Source organism: Bombina bombina, chromosome 5, assembly GCF_027579735.1.
Source record: "Bombina bombina isolate aBomBom1 chromosome 5, aBomBom1.pri, whole genome shotgun sequence".
In the NCBI taxonomy this organism is placed as follows: Eukaryota; Metazoa; Chordata; class Amphibia; order Anura; family Bombinatoridae; genus Bombina; species Bombina bombina.
The window spans coordinates 822,721,871-822,742,475 of record NC_069503.1 but is presented as its reverse complement, the minus strand read 5'-3'; the positions used below and the strand labels follow the sequence as shown (position 1 = coordinate 822,742,475).

Sequence of the window (20,605 nt, the reverse complement as noted above, 5' to 3'; positions counted from 1 at the left end):
GTCTTACTCTGCATTGTTACGTATAACTCCCCAGTGCAGATCTGGGGGGCTTGAGGACTTCCTTTTTTTATTTTTATGCAGGCGTTCAAATGTAACCGTCAAGAACTCTGTAAATAGACCCAGAGTTGCAGAACGGTGGGATTAGTTTACAATTAAATTGTATTGTAGGATCTGTTTTGTTATCTAAAGTTTTTATTTCCCCTTGAATCTTACTTTTTCTCCTACCCAGATCTTGGGTACTTTGTTTATTGGTGTGAAGTAAAAAATAAGATATGCAGAGATCTTATGAATGTTACAATATGATTTGTATTGAATGGGAACTTTAGTACTCATCAAGAAATGGATTATGACTTGTTATATCTATGAATATTGTTAAATTGTTTTTCTTTTTCTTTCTTTGAAAATAATAAAAATTAAAGATTAAAAAAATGTTTTAAAAAAATTGTATTCTCTATCTAAATCTCGAAAATAAAAAAAATGTCTCTTTAATGTGAAATTAAAACCAAACTAAAAGCTGTATCTTTATGTCTGAGAAGTATTTTGCAATGAATAATGCAGACTTGTTTGTCGGATTTATATATTTTTGACCTATTTAACTATTTGCTAGCCAATTACAACCCTAAATGTATGTGGTACGAATGTCCACGGTTGTTTACACAATTACAGTAAGAGAAATAGAGGCAAGTCCTGCTTCTCTTTCCTTAATATGATTAAGCACAAATTCTGCTCAGGTCTGGGTAGTTCAGAACTGTGGGTTAGGTGATCTAGGTGTGATTTAATGAAAACCAAGTTGTTTAAAAAGTAAAAGCACACAAAGAGGAAAATTCAGGACAAGTGGGAAAATAATTTAGGCTTACAGAATTCTATGGTGACAAAATACATTTCACACTTTCATAGTGCAATGGAACACAGTCAAGTGGCTGACAATGCCTCCCTTATCTTTCCAGTATTAGTTGAATTAGTCCTTCACAGCATAGATTCCCACAAACTGATTTCTAACTGCATTAATTGATTACCTACACTTTTAAAAAGTCAGAATATATGCTGCACATATAGATTTAGATGTCAATACACAGGATTACATTTACTGCTGCTAACCTCTTCAGGCACAAGTGGTTCAATCATAGGAGCTTCTTCCTGCCTCATAGCCAGGCGAACAGGTGACGTAGAGAGACGCTTTTCCCATTCACTGTCTGCTATACCATCAGTTGCTGTTTCCAAGAATGTCCTTTTCAGCTCACTTATATTAGTCTGGTGTTTCATCATTTCTTCTTGATTCTTGTCAAACTCCTAAAAATTAAGGAAAAAAGGGATTAATTACATGTATTAGATATTCTATTGAGGTAACACTAACAGGTGACCTTGTAAGGCCATGTAACAATGAAGCGTGATTAATAGAAGAAAAAAAAAAAGTCTATAACAAACTCCTTCGAATGTCTATTTCTCTATGAATTCAGAATTTTCTGTGTGTGATGAACCTAGGAGAAGTTCAGTTTAAATTAGAAAGTGATCATATTAGCATGAGCAGAGCTCACAGTCTGCCCCTATGTAATATTTACTGCACTGTAACTGGTCATCATACATAATACATTTTTTTTTTAAATCACTGCCATCTTGTTTAAATTTACATAGTATGTTAGGAGCCAAAAATGGCTACCAAGCTCCACCCACCCATTACATGTATATTTGGTATGTTAAGTTTCTCCAATCACAATTGACTCTTAAATAACTTTTCCTACTTGCCACTCCAATTTTTGCATGTGCAATTTGAAATAGCTCACTGAAAAATATTAAACGCGCACTACTAAACTATCATACAAGAAAACAGCTAACTGGACAAGAAGACAGCTGTGGGTGGAGCTTGGTGGCCATTTTCCGCCACTAACAAACTATTATTTAAAAGTTTCATGTACTTCTTACAAGCTTATAGATGTGGAACCCACTGCAAGGTGCTTATCTGGTACGTAACAATAAGTAATAAAGTATTGGGTTTATACTGTCCCTTTAAATTATAAACTCTTTAAGGAACAGTGTTCTGTAATCCTTCTGTCACTGTCAGGTCAATTCATTGTACTCAATGTATAGTGCTTCCGAATCTGGTGGCGCCTTACAAGATAATAAAAATAATTCTAATTTAATAATTCACTAAGTAGGAATCTGCAGGGAGAGAAATACGTTTTACTATGGTTTACCGTAGAATGGCATAATCAACAAATACATAAAAAAGGCAACGCAGTAGCATTTTAAACAAATTCTAGTTTTTTTTCTGACAAATTTCAACATCTTCCTTTTCATCAGAAAATGGCAAGATTATATTTGTATACACTGAAGTCTTGCGCGTGCTCCGTAGGAACGGGTGCCTAAGAAAGTGTGTATATAAAAAGACTGCACAATTTGATATTGAAAGTATATTGGAAAGTTACTTAATACTGCATACTCAAATTACTAGATGATTATTATTGTCTTGTAAGGCACGAACAGATTCAAAAGTACAAGTTTAATTTCAACTTTAGTAGTAATATTCAGACACTCCAGCCTCTATGAAAGGCATGGAAAACCACAGAGGTATTTTATCAGCAAAATCAGGAAAATTAAATAGTGTGTATATATATATATATATATAGCTATTGTTTTATTTTCCTTATTTAACATTTTATGGGAATTTAATTTTAAATAAAGGGATAGTCTAGTCAAAATGAAACTTTAATGATTTAGATAGAGCATTCAATTTTAAGCAACTCCTATTATCAATTTTTGTTCGTTCTCTTGGTATCTTTATTTGAAAAAAGCAAGCATGTAAGCTTAAGAACCGGACAATTTTTTTCAGCACCTGGGTAGTGCTAGCAGATTGGTGTCTAAATGTAGCCACCAAATGTCCAAAAAAGCAGCACCACTTTGTCTTGTTCACAATCTGTTTATTGGGACATCACCAAAGAATAAATCAGCACAACGTTTCGGTCCAACTGACCTTAATCATGTTGTGCTGATTTATTCTTTGGTGATGTCCCAATAAACAGATTGTGAACAAGACAAAGTGGTGCTGCTTTTTTTCTACATTTATATAATTTTGGAGTGAGTGCAGAACCCTACAGCGTGCACCTTTCTGTAGGAGTGCTGGGCATTGTTATTATTTAATTAAATGTAGCCTCCAATTAGCAAGTGCTACCCAGGTGCTGAAGTAAAAATGGGCCAGCTCCTAAGTTTACAGGATTGCTTTTTAAATAAAGATACCAAGAGAATGAAGAAAAATTGATAATAGGCGTAAATTAGAAAGTTGCTTAAAATTGCATGCTCTATCTGAATCATGAAAGTTTAATTTTGAATTTACTGTCCCTTTAAATCGTTCTAGGTTCAGTCCATCTAGAAAGTGCTGAAACTATCATCTAATAGGTGAATGTCAGAGAACTTAATTGATAAAGCTCAGAAAACACATGGTTTGTCATTCACACTTTATCTACACAGTCTTACAGTGTCCTCTCTGTGTTTCTTCAATGGTTTAGTTGCTAGAAAGGCAAACAATCTGAAATCATACATTTTAGCTGCTTGCCATTCCAGCAAAGTAAGAGAAGAAAGGAGAAAATAAGGACAAATAGGTTAGAAAGGAGGTTGCCCAAGCAGCACCAGGATGCCGCTGTCAGAATATTCAGAGCTACAACAACCATTGGTGAAAAGTGACAACAAAAGCACAATAAGCTGTAAAGTGAGGTTGTACAGTGAATACATAAAATAAAACAAACTGCTACATCTGTAGAATAAAATAAAATGCTGGTTTTAGGGAAACATAGCATACAACTTAAAAACAGAGTTTTATAGGAAAGAATACAGTAAAATAGGCTCATCATAATCCACTCAGTTAATTGGGAAGTGGGGATATTTAGTCCATGCATGTCTAAAGAATTAAAGCTAAAAACCCAACACACAAGGGCATGCAGTGGTATGTACCAATACCAACCTCTAACATAAGATTACTATGTTTGACATATACATTTTCACCCTTTATTCGCTTAATGAGACTATTCTGAAAAAAGTGAAAAGAAGGAAGATTAAGAAAGACACACAATGCTGCAGAATGTGATTGATGAACGTTGCAATCATTTACTTCATGAACTGGTAGAGAGCACAACATTAAGGCTGAAAGCACAAACTGTACTATTGAAGAGCAGCAATAAATTGAGAACAGAATGTACCTGAGTTTTTGCATCTGTATCTTCTTCTTGATCCGACTGGCAGCATAATTAAGAAAATGATAAAAAAAAAAAAGTATGACTTTTTTTTAACCAGAACTTCTAGACTGTGCAACCTCCATCGTGATAATCAGCAATATAAACCTGATATTGCTAAAATATTGTGTCATTCCAAACATATCCCAAAATAGTTAGATATTACTCGGTATAATGTATAATACACCAAGACACACCGAAATCTAAGCCAGTTACTGCTCTATACACCTCATAACATAAAATATAAAGGGCTATTGAAAAATGTCCCATAGAAATCAGTTATATGGCAAGCTGTGCATGCTCATTATATTGTTCTACACAGTATGGTTTGTGTTGTATTAGTACATAGTATTTTGCTGGTGTCTTTATTTGGCAATAAATGTTGATTTACCTGCATCCTTATAGATTTTTCTTTGCATAAATGTTTTGTAGATGATCCGTTTATATAGCCCATCCGGGAGTGTTTTTGTAACAATGTATAGTTTTGCTTATTTTTAAATAACATTGTGCTGATTTTCAGGCTCCTAACCAAGCTCCAAAGTTTTAGATTTATACTGATGTCTCCAGTGAATTAAACAGTACTTTCTTAGCAATTAGTTATATTGGTCTCTTTTATGCATGAGGTATCCCCTTTGTTAATAACGCTTGTGCTTTGTTGGGGATAAGTTTTATGAAACCACTTATGTAATATACTGTAATTTTCCTAGCGATATTCCCAGCAAATCAGATGATAAAAAATTCACGATGGACAAACTACAACATTAACACTGAACAATGTTGACTAACATAGATAAATGTGACTTCCTAAAACCAATGATAGAGGTTAATGGCTGCATTACTACAAACCTCAGTGGCAGTTGTTTCACCATCAGCAGCAGTGTCCGTCTGTTCACTGTCAGTCTATTATGTTATACAAGGGTTCCAAAAGGCAAGCAAGAACAAAGAATAAACCCAAGATGTCAAAAATTCAGACCATATTAATGTTCTCATTAAAACCCTTTATAAATCACTAAAGCAGAGATAAGCAAACAAAAATGTAAAGCAGAACATAAACAAACAGAACAGATTCTGAGGAATACTCAAGGCATACACATTCTTTCTGAGGGGAAAAAACATTTATCTCATCCAAATGGAAACTCATATACAAAAACCTGATACATGTTGTTCATTTTCTTTAGCTTATTTTTATTTAGATAGTTAGATACAAACACCTATACAACTTTTAAAACTATTATATTCCCCATTTAATCTGTTCTTCAATTACTTAATAAATTTAGAGTATAAATTATTATGATAAAACTACTATAAAAGCCACCTGACTTTCAGCTCCTCATTTGTAATTTACTCTAATTTTCTCTTTTGTCCGATTTGTCTGCATTACAAAAAAATTGAAATTTGTAATAACGTATTATGTTTAGGCAGCTCAAAGGGATATTGAAGCCAGTTCTGCTACATGTAGAAGGAACTGTCAATGTATTTTTGTTCTGGTTTCCGTATTTTTGGAGGTATGTCCCAGGCGACCAATAGAATGTGGGAGTACCACTTATAATCCAGTCAGCAATTGATCCTCAAGGACCAGTTTTACATAAACCTGCCTTCCCTGTTACTTTCAGAATCAATGTTTAACAGCTTAAAGGAACAGTCAACACCCGAAAGAACTTTATCCCATACCTTCGATCCGCCAAAGACGATGCACATGCACCGCATCCCATTTTCAACACCTCTAGCGTTATACGAGTAATCGGCCAAAGCACATACATTTTTCTAATAGAGATATGGCAGCCAAACTCCCCCCACTGTGACATAGTGGGTTTCAGTTTAATTGAATCAACCAATCAGAATCAAATTCACGGCTGGATTCTTAACACACGTTCACGCTTGCACTTCTGATTTCGGCTTGAAAACTGACAGAACTTAAAATGTGCATGCGTCAACGGTTCATACATGAACGAGCATGGCATTTAGTAAAGAAGGGGACGAAGGGGTGTTGACTGTCCCTTTAAAGTTTTTTCTTTTTAAAAAAATTGTTTTGTCGTTGTGTATGCATGTTAGCCAACTTCTGCGTTCAGTGTCCCTTTAAGATGATTGATGCTTTAAAAGAGCATGAAAAACTAGTTACAAACATCATTTACATTTTGTATGATAATGTTTTAATTTATTTTTTAACATTAGTGACTGATGCAAATAAAAGTTATTTTCTACACACTTTTCTATAAGAATAATCATTCTCAAGATAGCTTGATTTTTGTAGGTGTGTACCATAAGCTGCTTTTATAGTGTGCTTAACTTATTTACTGCATGATACCCCTGATACATCATTTAAAGGGACAGTTAAGTCAAAATTAAACTTTCATGATTCAAATAGGGCATGCAATTTTAAACAACTTTCCAATTTACTTTTATCATCAAAATTTGCTTTGTTCTCTTGGTATTCTTTGTTGAAAGTGAATAATAGGTAGGCTCAAACTGATTTCTAAGCCCTTGAAAGATGCCTCTTATCTCAGTGCATTTTGACAGTTTTTTCACATTTAGACATTAATAGTTTATGTGTGCCATATAGATAACTCCCGTGGAGCTATTTATGAGTAGGCACTCATAGATAATCACAGAGGTAAAAAGTGTATTAATATAAAACGGTTGGTTATGCAAAACTGGGAATGGGTAATAAAGAGATTATCCTTTTTAACAATAAATATGATCAAGTAGACTGTCCCTTAAATTTACCACAACATACTATGCAGAGGTGTGCACAGTCTTTTTAAGCTACAGTAGACTCTATATCTCAAGAATGATATGATCGGGGCAAACATACATACACTTTTTGATGATTTAGTCACTTTAGTGAGTATTGAAAGTGGCAGTCTACTTGAAAATTATTGTTTACAAATATAGATAATCCCTTTATTCCCCATAACAAACACAGTTATATTATTATTATGTGTTTTACCTGTGGGATTAACTTGTATCAAAGCCTCTGGATACTGACCCCTTATCTCAGTTCTTTTGACAGACATGCATTTTAGACAATCAGTGCTGACTGATAAATAACTCTACGGGAGCAAGCACAATGTTATCTATGTGACACATATGAACTAGCACTGTCTAACTGGGGGAAAACTATCAAAATGCACTGGTATAAGAGGCGGTTTTCAATGGTTTCTAAATCAGTTTGTCGCATTAACTGGCAAAATCTCCGCCAAGTGAGGAGGGGCAATTTAAATGTCAATAAATAGTGTAAAAAAAACCCCAAAAAAACAACAAAGATAATAAATCTGTTTTTTAATATAAAGGATTAATACAATATTAGAGCTAATTTACTGCTCCTATCCATTTGTGTCATGTAAAAAAAAAGTAATATCCAACTTTATGATCTAGTTCTAAATGTGTGTGATAACTACATTTTAAAAAGTTATATTTATCATTTGGGCTTTGACAACCTGTAGTTGTTATGTGTAGCCAATGTAATGCAGACATGTCAGACTGAGACACACTAATGCACATGCATCATGTACAACACAACAAATTGCAAGGATTAGGCACAAGATCTATGGTATATTATGCATAATAGTTCATTTGTTGTTTATATTTAAAATTATACCAATATAGTTTCTCAGTATAACAAATATTGAATAGTGTTTAGCAACCACTTCCTTCAATAAATTAAAGTTTAAACTGTTTAAAGGGACATAGGTATCGATATATATTTTACAAAAACAAAACATGATCATATATATATATATATATATATATATAAATATAAAATATGTATTTATAAATAAATAGAACATAGTCTGCTATGTGAAGAACATTGGAATGTGAAATATTCTTATTTTCGAGTTTGCGCACCAGTAGGGTGCGCGAGTAGCACTTTTGGCGCTCCATTGAAGACTATGGGGGAATACATTCATGTGGTCATAATATTTGAAGTTCTGCTTTTAGCGTGCATTGGGTTAGTGCATGAGCGAAAACGGTTTATTTTCAACTAGTATTACAAGTGCTAACCGATGCACACAAAAAGCTTACTTCTAACGGAGTTAGCGTGCGAGCAGGAGGGCAAAATACCGCTCTGATCGTAATCTAGCCCTTAATGGGCACACCACGCGGCTAATTTTACACACCACCCGACTGCAATTTAAGCCAATATTATCCTAAAATTAGCTATTTTTTTTTAATGTTTGTTGCACAAATTACACATATTTATTTATATATACATACATACACACACATATATATATATATATATGTAATTATATGTTTATGTCTGTAAATACATATATAAACATATAAATACATATTTACACACATGTAAACATTATATATATATATATATATATATATATATATATACATACACACACATATGTATATATATGTTATGGGTAAAGTCAAATATTGTGCAATCCTAGGATTACCCGGGTAAAGCATACATTACCCAAGCTGCTGTGGGTAAAGCCAGATATATGATCAGAAATCCCCTGAGTGTGGAGTCACTGCATCAAACATATATAGCATGCACTGTAATTCCCCTATCTTTTTTGCCTCCCCCTGGGGGGTTCAAGGGAGGCGAAGCCCCCCTTGTAAACTTCATTCCCCAAGGTTCACTTGGGGTGGATGCCAGAGGATTGGCAGGGCGCCTTGCTTGAACCCCCCAGGTGGAGGCAAAATAAATAGTGTAGATGGGGTTATTACAGTAAATCGGACTTAGACATGTATATGTATGTATATCTATGTTAAAGCAATTTTTCCTACAATATTTTTTAAAAATGATTTTTATTATTGTTATTACGAGTGTAACTGTACTTCTAAAAGTACTTTTGATGCGTTTTATGACACTTTTTTTCCCCGAGAAACAGTTAACCTGAGCTCTAAGGTCACGCTATCCGGACCAGCGGTAAATTAAATTGTGCTCAAGAGATCGCGTTCAGTTTCAACTTGTTATACGCGCACTACATCCGATGCTCTCAAACAGCTGCTATAAACCAGACATCGCTTGCATTTAACTGTTAGTGTGCCACTCGCTATCTGGCCCCTAGCCTTTTTTAACATTTTTGTGTGATAGGTAGAGATGCAAAAATATATTTTTTATTATTACTATTTTTTGATAATTACAACAAATATGTTGCATGGATATATGAATTAAGCTAATTTAAAAAATGTGTCTTGCTTTTTAAACATATTTAAATTCAGGTAGTCCATAACAGTAACCATCTTCAGTGATGATTATTAATGTTATATCTAGATAGTTACAGTTCATAGATCAGAGACAACATAGACTAGTCTTCTTAACAGGCATGCGTTTCAGTTTTTTTTTTTGTGAGCCCAGGTGGTTAGTTAGTGGTGATGTCATTTAAGTGAGCCATATTTATTTATTGTGGAATATTGTAGCCATCGGGGAGTCTCTGATTACTGGTGTTTTGCTCATCTGCTGTGGTGGATGAGCCGCAGAAGATATAAACTAGCTGGTTGTGTAGCATGTAATTGTCTGTACCCCATGCATCATTTTTCTCTTTAAAGGGGCATTCTAGTATTAAAATGACATGCTTTAGTTAATTGCAGAATGCAATTTTTGCACTACTGTTCCTTGTACTCTGTATAAAACCCCATAAATGGGGGACAAACACATAAGTAACAGAGAATTGCTGGTCCAGAGCAGGACAAAACCAGTGTGCCAATCAGCAGTGTTAGCTACTGGCTGTTTAGATTAGGAGGTACAATGCTTGTTGCTCCTGAGTTTGACTATGTGTTTTGTCCTTTTGAGTTAAACACTTAAGAGAATGTAATTTAGGCACTACTGATCCCTTGAATGCTAACAAATTAGAGCTTGCAATTTTTGCACTGGACTGTCCCATTAAAAATAAATAAGCTCTTAGTTTATGTTGGTTTGGCAGCAAAGTTTAAAATAAATTCTACACTGTATGGCCAAACGAATGTGAATACCTGACTATCATTTCTATATGAGGGTGGTCAATATGCCATTCCAAAACCATGAGCATTAGTATGCAGTTGCCCCCAACCCCCTTTGTGGCTATAACACGTGCCACCCTTAAGGGAAGGTTTTCTGCCAGATTTTGAAGTGTGAATTTGTGCTTATGCAGCCAAAAGAGTATTTACGAGGTCAGGCACTGGTGTCGGACATGAAGGTCTTTCTTGCAATTTGCATTCCAATTAATCCCAAATATGTTTCTTGGTGTTGAGGTCACTGCTTTGTGCAGGCTGTTCAAGTTACCCCACACAACAACAATGAAAAAGTGTCTTTGTGGACCTTGCTTTGTGCACAGGGACAAAGTCATGCTATCTAAAATGTCTTTGTATCCTGTAGCATTAAGTAAACCCTTTACTGGAACTAAGGGGCCTAGCCCAAACCTTGAAAAAACCCCAGACCGTTATCTGTCTCCACAAAATTTAATAGGCACTGTGCATTCCGGTTAGTGAGCGTTTTTCTGGTATCCTCCACACCCAGCTTCTTTCAGTAGACTGCCACATAAGGAAGTGTAAGTTATCACTCCAGAGAATGTGTTTCCACTGTTCCAGAGTCCAGTGGCAGTGTGGTTTATACCACTCCAGCTGACAATTAGCATTGCATATGCTGATGTAAGCCTTGATTACAGCTGCTCGGCCATGGAACCCATTTAAAGAAGTTCCTAATGCATAGCTCATGTGCTGATGTTGCTTCCAGAGGCAGCTTGGAACTCTGCAGTGAGTAATGCAACAGATGATAGACCATTTTTACATGTTATGAGATTCAGCTCTTGCCATGCCCCCCCCCCCCCTGTGAGTTTGCCTAGTCTACCACTTTTTGGCTGGGCAGTTGTTGCTCCAAGATGTTGCCACTTCACAATAATAGAACTTACAGTTGACCAAAACAGATCTATTAGATTAGAAATGGTGACATCCTATTACAGCAGGGGTGGCCAACTCCAGTCGTAATTATTATTATTATTATAGGTTATTTGTAGAGCGCCAACAGATTCTGCAGCACTATAAACAAATGCGGAGTACAACAAAACAATTATATGGATCAAATGGGGAGAGGGCCCTACCAAGAGTTGCACTGTTGTAGTCAGCTCTTAAGAAGGTGATCTACAAACAGCTGGACTCTTAGGCTTACATGCTAAGGGGGTTCAGGGGATAGCGATGGAGGAGAGGAACTGGTATAAAGAAAGGTTAGCGTAGGTTGTATGCATCCCTGAACAGTAGAGTCTTTAGGGAGCGCTTGAAGCTTTCAAAACTAGGGGAGAGTCTTGTGAAGCAAGGCAGAGAGTTCCACAAGATGGGATCCAGTCTGGAGAAGTCCTTTAAACAGGAGTGTGATGAGGTAACAAGAGAGGAGCAGAGTAGGAGGTCATGAGCAGAGCGAAGGGGACAGGAGGGAGAGTATCTGGAGACAAGGTCTGAGATATAGGGGGGAGCAGTGCAGTTGAGGGCTTTGTATGTCAGAGTGAGAATTTTGTGTTTGATCCTAGAGGAAGCCAGTGAAGGGATTGGCAGAGAGTTGCAGCAGATGAAGAGCGACGTGTAAGGAAGATGAGCCTGGCAGAGGCATTCATTATGGATTGTAAAGTAGCTAGGTGGCAGGTGGGGACACCAGAGAGGACAGAATTGCAGTAATCGAGGCAGGAAAGGATGAGAGAGTGGATTAAAATCTTAGTTGTGTCTTGTGTAAGGAAGTGTTTAATATTAGAGATGTTTTTAAGGTGGAAGCGGTAGGCTTTAGCCAAGGATTGAATGTGAGGAGTGAAAGAAAGATCTGAGTCAAATGTGACCCCAAGACATCGGGCATGCTGGGTTGGGGTAATGATGGAGTTGTCGACAGTTATAGAGATTGGGGGTGGAGATTTTAGAAGAAGGGGGGAAAATAAGGAGCTCAGTTTTGGAGAGATTTAGCTTGAGGTAGTGAGAGGACATCCAGGAAGAGATGTGAGAAAGACCGTTAGTGACACGGGTTAGCAAGGAAGGAGATAGGTCTGGTGCAGAGAAGTAGATTTGGGTGTCGTCGGCATACAAATGATATTGGAAACCGTGGGACTTTATTAGGGAACCTAGTGATGACGTGTAGATTGAGAAGAGCAGGGGACCGAGGACAGAGCCATGCGGTACTCCGACAGAAAGTGGTGACGGGGCAGAGGAGGCCCAGAGAAGGCTACACTAAAGGTACGGTTTCACAGGTAGGAAGAGAGCCACGAGAGGGCTGTGTCACAGATCCCAAAGGATTGGAGGGTTTGGAGCAAAAGAGGGTGGTCAACAGTATCAAAGGCTGTGGACAGATCAAGGAGGATAAACAGAGAAAAAACATAATTTATGCTTACCTGATAAATTTATTTCTCTTGTAGTGTATCCAGTCCACGGATCATCCATTACTTGTGGGATATATTCCCTTCCCAACAGGAAGTTGCAAGAGGATCACCCACGGCAAAGCTGCTATATAGCTCCTCCCCTCACATGTCATATCCAGTCATTCGACCGAAACAAGACAAGAAAGGAGAAACCATAGGGTGCAGTGGTGACTGTAGTTTAATTAAAAATTTAGACCTGCCTTAAAAAGACAGGGAGGGCCGTGGACTGGATACACTACAAGAGAAATAAATTTATCAGGTAAGCATAAATTATGTTTTCTCTTGTTAAGTGTATCCAGTCCACGGATCATCCATTACTTGTGGGATACCAATACCAAAGCAAAAAGTACACGGATGATGGGAGGGACAAGGCAGGAACTTAAATGGAAGGAACCACTGCCTGTAGAACCTTTCTCCCAAAAACAGCCTCCGAAGAAGCAAAAGTGTCAAATTTGTAAAATTTTGAAAAAGTGTGAAGCGAAGACGAAGTCGCAGCCTTGCAAATCTGTTCAACAGAGGCCTCATTCTTAAAGGCCCAGGTGGAAGCCACAGCTCTAGTAGAATGAGCTGTAATCCTTTCAGGGGGCTGCTGTCCAGCAGTCTCATAGGCTAAGCGTATTATGCTTCGAAGCCAAAAGGAGAGAGAGGTAGCCGAAGCTTTTTGACCTCTCCTCTGTCCAGAATAAACGACAAACAGGGCAGATGTTTGACGAAAATCTTTAGTTGCCTGCAAGTAGAACTTCAAGGCACGGACTACTTCCAGATTATGCAAAAGACGTTCCTTCTTTGAAGAAGGATTAGGGCACAATGATGGGACAACAATCTCTTGATTGATATTCCTGTTAGAAACCACCTTAGGTAAAAACCCAGGTTTAGTACGCAGAACTACCTTGTCTGAATGGAAAATCATATAAGGAGAATCACAATGTAAGGCAGATAACTCAGAGACTCTTCGAGCTGAGGAAATAGCCATCAAAAACAGAACTTTCCAAGAAAAAAGTTTAATATCAATGGAATGAAGGGGTTCAAACGGAACTCCTTGAAGAACCTTAAGAACCAAGTTTAAGCTCCACGGAGGAGCAACAGTCTTAAACACAGGCTTAATCCTAGCCAAAGCCTGACAAAAAGCCTGGACGTCTGGAACTTCTGCCAGACGCTTGTGCAAAAGAATAGACAGAGCAGAAATCTGTCCCTTTAACGAACTAGCAGTTAAGCCTTTTTCCAAACCCTCTTGGAGAAAGGACAATATCCTAGGAATCCTAACCTTACTCCATGAGTAACTCTTGGATTCGCACCAATACAGGTATTTACGCCATATCTTATGGTAGATTTTCCTGGTAACAGGCTTTCGTGCCTGTATTAAGGTATCAATAACTGACTCGGAGAAGCCACGCTTTGATAGGATCAAGCGTTCAATCTCCATGCAATCAGACTCAGAGAAATTAGATTTGGATGATTGAAAGGACCTTGTATTAGAAGGTCTTGTCTCAGAGGTAGAGTCCATGGTGGACAGGACGACATGTCCACTAGGTCTGCATACCAGGTCCTGCGTGGCCACGCAGGCGCTATCAGAATCACCGATGCTCTCTCCTGTTTGACCTTGGCAATCAGTCGAGGCAGCAGAGGAAACGGTGGAAACACATAAGCCATGTTGAAGAACCAAGGAGCTGCTAGAGCATCTATCAGCGTCGCTCCCGGGTCCCTGGACCTGGATCCGTAACGAGGAAGTTTGGCGTTCTGGCGAGACGCCATGAGATCCAGTTCTGGTTTGCCCCAACGATGGACCAGTTGAGCAAACACCTCCGGATGGAGTTCCCACTCCCCCGGATGAAAAGTCTGACGACTTAGAAAATCCGCCTCCCAGTTCTCCACGCCTGGGATGTGGATCGCTGACAAGTGGCAAGAGTGAGACTTGATGGTTGATGTAAGCCACAGTCGTGATGTTGTCCGACTGAAATCTGATGAACCTCAGTGTTGCTAACTGAGGCCAAGCTAGAAGAGCATTGAATATTGCTCTTAACTCCAGAATATTTATTGGGAGGAGTTTCTCCTCCTGAGTCCACGATCCCTGAGCCTTCAGGGAATTCCAGACTGCGCCCCAACCTAGAAGGCTGGCATCTGTTGTTACAATCGTCCAATCTGGCCTGCGAAAGGTCATACCCTTGGACAGATGGACCCGAGATAGCAACCAGAGAAGAGAATCTCTGGTCTCTTGATCCAGATTTAGTAGGGGGGACAAATCTGAGTAATCCCCATTCCACTGACCTAGCATGCACAATTGCAGCGGTCTGAGATGCAGGCGCGCAAATGGCACTATGTCCATTGCCGCTACCATTAAGCCGATTACTTCCATGCACTGAGCCACTGACGGGCGCGGAACAGAATGAAGGACACGGCAAGCATTTAAAAGTTTTGATAACCTGGCCTCCGTCAGGTAAATTTTCATTTCTACAGAATCTATCAGAGTCCCTAGGAAGGAGACTCTTGTGAGTGGTGATAGAGAACTCTTTTCCACGTTCACCTTCCACCCATGCAACCTCAGAAATGCCAGAACTATCTCTGTATGTCAGGATATCAGGATGTCATATAGATACGGAGCCACCGCTATGCCTTGCGGTCTTAGAACCGCCAGAAGTGAGCCCAGAACCTTTGTAAAGATTCTCGGGGCCGTAGCCAACCCGAAGGGGAGAGCTACAAATTGGTAATGCCTGTCTAGAAAGGCAAATCTTAGGAACAGATGATGATCTTTGTGAATCGGTATGTGAAGGTAGGCATCCTTTAAGTCCACTGTGGTCATGTACTGACCCTCTTGGATCATGGGAAGGATGGTCCGAATAGTTTCCATTTTGAATGATGAAACTCTTAGGAATTTGTTTAAGATCTTTAGATCCAAGATTGGTCTGAAGGTTCCCTCTTTCTTGGGAACCACGAACAGATTTGAATAAAATCCCTGCCCTTGTTCCGTCCGCGGAACTGGGTGGATCACCCCCATTACTAGGAGGTCTTGTACACAGCGTAGGAATGCCTCTTTCTTTATCTGGTTTTCTGATAACCTTGAAAGATGGAATCTCCCTTGAGGAGGAGAAGCCTTGAAGTCCAGAAGATATCCCTGAGATATGATCTCCAACGCCCAGGGATCCTGGACATCTCTTGCCCACGCCTGGGCGAAGAGAGAAAGTCTGCCCCCCACTAGATCCGTTTCCGGATAGGGGGCCATTCCTTCATGCTGTCTTGGGGGCAGTAGCAGGTTTTCTGGCCTGCTTGCCCTTGTTCCAGGACTGGTTAAGTTTCCAGGCCTGTCTGGAATGAGCAACAGTTCCTTCCTGTTTTGGAGCGGAGGAAGTTGATGCTGCACCTGCCTTGAAATTTCGAAAGGCACGAAAATTAGATTGTTTGGCCTTTGATTTGGCCCTGTCCTGAGGAAGGGTATGACCCTTACCTCCAGTAATGTCAGCAATAATTTCTTTCAAGCCGGGCCCGAATAAGGTCTGCCCCTTGAAAGGAATATTAAGTAATTTAGATTTAGAATTCATGTCAGCTGACCAGGACTTAAGCCATAGTGCTCTCCGCGCCTGGATGGCGAATCCGGAACTCTTAGCCTTAGTTTAGTCAAATGTACAACGGCATCAGAAATAAATGAGTTAGCTAGCTTAAGTGATTTAAGCTTGTCCATAATTTCATCCAATGGAGCTGTGTGAATGGCCTCTTCCAGAGACTCAAACCAGAATGCCGCAGCAGCAGTGACAGGCGCAATGCATGCAAGGGGCTGCAGGATAAAACCTTGTTGAACAAACATTTTCTTAAGGTAACCTTCTAATTTTTTATCCATTGGATCCGAAAAAGCACAACTATCCTCAACCGGGATAGTGGTACGCTTTGCTAAAGTAGAAACTGCTCCCTCCACCTTAGGGACCGTCTGCCATAAGTCCCGTGTAGTGGCGTCTATTGGAAAAAAATTTCTAAATATAGGAGGTGGGGAAAAGGGCACACCGGGTCTATCCCACTCCTTGCTAATAATTTCTGTAAGCCTTTTAGGTATAGGGAAAACATCAGTACACACCGGTACCGCATAGTATCTATCCAGCCTACACAATTTCTCTGGAATTGCAACTGTGTTACAGTCGTTCAGAGCAGCTAAAACCTCCCCAAGCAATACACGGAGGTTCTCAAGCTTAAATTTAAAATTAGAGATCTCTGAATCAGGTTTCCCCGGATCAGATCCGTCACCCACAGAATGAAGCTCTCCGTGCTCATGTTCTGCAAACTGTGACGCAGTATCAGACATGGCTCTTACAGCACCAGCGCGCTCTGCATCTCTCCTAATCCCAGAGCTATCGCGCTTGCCTCTCAATTCTGGCAATCTAGATAATACTTCTGACAGGGTATTATTCATGATTGTAGCCATGTCCTGTAAAGTAATTGATATGGGCGTCTCTGATGTACTTTGCGCCATAATAGCATGCGCCCCCTGAGCGGGAGGCGAAGGTACTGACACGTGAGGAGAGTTAGTCGGCATAACTTCCCCCTCGTCGTCTGGTGATAATTCTTTTATAGATAAAGACTGATCTTTATTATTTAAAGTGAAATCAATACATTTAGTACACATATTCATATGGGGCTCCACACTGGCTTTCAAACATAATGAACAAGTAGATTCATCTATGTCAGACATGTTTAAACAGACTAGCAATAAGACTGGCAAGCTTTAAAAAAACGCTTCACAATAAGTTTACAAGCAATATAAAAACGCTACTGCGCCTTTAAGAAGCACAAAACCTGTCTCAAGTTGAAATAACAATGAACCAAAGCAGTTATACCAACCAAATTTTCACAGTAAATGTATTAAGTTAGCAGAGCATTGCACCCACTTGCAAATGGATGATTAACCCCTTAATACCCAAACCGGATAAACAATAGAGAAAAACGTTTTTTAAAACAGTCAAACACACTGTCACAGCTTTGCTGTGACTGATTACCTCAATATGACTTTTGAAGCCTTTTGAGCCCTCAGAGAAGTCCTGGATCATGCAGGAAGAAGCAGGAAGCCTGAGTCTGAATTATTTACTGCGCAAAAAAGCGCTAAAATAGGCCACTCCCACTCATATTACAACAGTGGGAAGCCTTAGTTAACTGTTTCTATGCAGAAATTAAGCCAGCCATGTGGAAAAATTATGCCCCAATAAGTTTTATCACCAAATGTACGTTAAAAAAACGATTAAACATGCCAGCAAACGTTTTAAAACACATTTTTTAAAGAGTATATATCTCTATTAATAAGCCTGATCCAGTCGCTTTCACTGCATTTAAGGCTTTACTTACATTACTTCGGTATCAGCAGCATTTTCTTAGTCAATTCCATTCCTTAGAAAAATATTTTACTGCACATACCTTAGTTGCAGGAAAACCTGCACGCCATTCCCAGTCTGAAGTTACCTCACTCAGAATGTGCGAGAACGGCCAGTGGATCTTAGTTACTTCTGCTAAGATCATAGAAAACACAGGCAGATTCTTCTTCCAAATACTGCCTGAGAAAAAACAGCACACTCCGGTGCCATTTAAAAATAACAAACTTTTGATTGAAGAAATAAACTAAGTATAAAACACCACAGTCCTCTCACGACCTCCATCTATGTTGAGGGTTGCAAGAGAATGACTGGGTATGACATGTGAGGGGAGGATCTATATAGCAGCTTTGCTGTGGTTGATCCTCTTGCAACTTCCTGTTGGGAAGGGAATATATCCCACAAGTAATGGATGATCCGTGGACTGGATACACTTAACAAGAGAAATGGCCTTTTGATTTTGCTGTAAGTAGGTCGTTGGTAACCTTAACAATTGCTGTCTCTGTGGAGTGATGGGGACGAAATCCAGCTTGCAGTGGGTCAAGATGGGAGTTTGATGTAAGGAAATGGGATAGGCGTGCATATACTAGTTTTTCAAGAAGCTTTGAGGCAAGAGGGAGGAGGGAAATAGGGCGGCAGTTGGATGGGGAGGTAGGATCAAGGGAAGGTTTTTTGAGGATTGGTGTGACTAGTGCATGTTTCAGAGATGAGGGAAATATACCGGTGCTGAGGGAGAGGTTGAAAATGTGTGTGAGTATAGGGGTAATGGTAGCAGAGAAGGAGGGGAGTAGCTGAGAGGGGATAGGGTCAAGGGGACAGGTAATGAGGTGAGAGCGCAGTATAAGTGCAGAAACTTCTTCCTCAGTAACAGGGGAGAATGAGCTAAGTTTCAGGTTATGTGGGTTGTGGTTGATTGAGAGTATTTGAGGGGGTAAGAGAATGGAATTATGTTGAGAGCTGATTTTAATGCAACAACAGCAGTCTTGTATTAGGATTGGAGTTGGCCACCCCGTATTGTCTAAAGTTACTGAGCTCTTAAGTACAACGAATGGTTGTCTACGGAGGTTTGATTGCTATGTTTCAGTCTACTGGAAGAAACTGCTTCTTTTGCCTCTCCACCTCCTGAGAGGCATCTAGATCAATCAACCTGACACTCGCTTGTTCGGGGTGATTGATATGTTCTGCTCTTGCACAATTGGTTAAGTGAGAGCAGGGATGGCATTGCACAAGAAAGCTCTTATGCAATGTTAATTTTCCCCATGCAATGCAGCATGTCAAGTCACAATTGCAGGTGGACAGATTCACTACTTGCAAACCTATCCACTGCATTTGTGATATATTTTGCCCTCTCTCTTTCTTTCTCTCTCTTCATTATATTTCCCTTCCCCTTCTTCAGATAAAACAAGATTATCATATTATTTATTTTCAAAAGAATGTGTACATGTATATATTTAGGTTGACTAGGAAAAGAAGTTGGCAATATAGTATTCAACTTTGCGTATATTCCTTTTTTATTTCTGTTAATTAAATACCATGTTAAAAAAATACTATAATGTAAAATTAATAAAGGTTCCTGTAAATTTATAGGCCCTAAAAAAATGTATTGCAGCAAAGTTGTTTTCTTATATCATTTTCTAAGCCATTTCAATCAATAAGAAGCTCCCCGACTGAATAACAGTTGAATTGGAAAACAGCAAAAATGTTGTTAAAAATATAGTATATATATATATATATATATATATATATATATACACACAATACATATACACACACACACATATATATATATATATATACACACACACACACACACACAAATATATACATATACACACATATAAGCATATTTTAATTTTTAAATTAGTAATTTTGTTAGTTAGCAAACTGATATAAAAGGCTAAACATAAATATACGATTTAAAATAAAAAAATATTTTAATGTGTATTAATTTGTTTTGCTATTTGATTACCCTCTATCTAAAATCTGATGAAAATGTATTCCAAATTAATTTCTATTTGTATAGAATGTTGTGCCTGACCCTTGTTTGCCTAAGGACAAACTTGCAAATACTAGTAAGCAGACACAAATGAGGCTCTGAAAGTTGGACTTGTATGGTAGCATTCTAGCATTATTTAAGACCAAAAGCGCTAAACACACAAAAAAATAAAAAAGATGTGTTCTATGCCGAGGTACACACCTCATCATCTGAACTGTCACTCAGGTCATTGTCAAGTGAGGCGCTCAAGGAGACCGCCTTGGGCTCCAGGTAGCAGAGGCACATAGCCAACGGAAAAGAGAGCGTGAGGGCATATGGCACAGAGAAAGAGGCAGAGAGCAAAAAGAAAAAGATGAAGAGAAAGCATGGAACAAGAGATGGAGACCGTATAGGAAGATAATGTTGTAAGCTGTCAGGCAGGAAGTTGGTTTCAGAAATGTTAGGAAATGAAAGATAACCATCATCATCCAAAAGAGAAGGAAATGATTCGGGAAGATGCAAGGAGAAGGAAAACAATGTTCCGCCTTTGCCAGTATTCTGTTTATATTTCATTGCAATTTCTTGTTCTTCTTGATAGAGCATATCTTTTTGTTTTGCCTCCCATTCAGGCTCATTTGACATGTGAATAATATCTTTAAGTGGTTCACATCCTACTTGTTTTCTAGCACTCTCCTTACATCTCCTACGCAGCTTTGTTGAAGATGTTGATGGACT

General features: G+C 38.7%; 1 protein-coding gene across 9 annotated transcripts in view; it reads right to left on the bottom strand.

The window, feature by feature from the left end:
- The window catches only part of EPB41L3 (erythrocyte membrane protein band 4.1 like 3), a 554,565-nt gene that overhangs the window by 34,288 nt on the left and 499,672 nt on the right, over positions 1 to 20,605 (bottom strand). For 6 of the 9 annotated variants that reach the window (XM_053714936.1, XM_053714941.1, XM_053714943.1 and 3 more), the window contains 4 exons: positions 5,067 to 5,120; positions 4,188 to 4,223; positions 3,953 to 4,018; positions 1,099 to 1,290 (listed from right to left, as the gene is read on the bottom strand). In XM_053714936.1, the coding sequence (XP_053570911.1) occupies positions 1,099 to 1,290; positions 3,953 to 4,018; positions 4,188 to 4,223; positions 5,067 to 5,120 (348 nt within the window). The remainder of the gene's footprint in view (positions 1 to 1,098; positions 1,291 to 3,952; positions 4,019 to 4,187; positions 4,224 to 5,066; positions 5,121 to 20,605) is intronic. The other 3 variants (XM_053714938.1, XM_053714939.1, XM_053714940.1) reach the window with 3 other exon arrangements.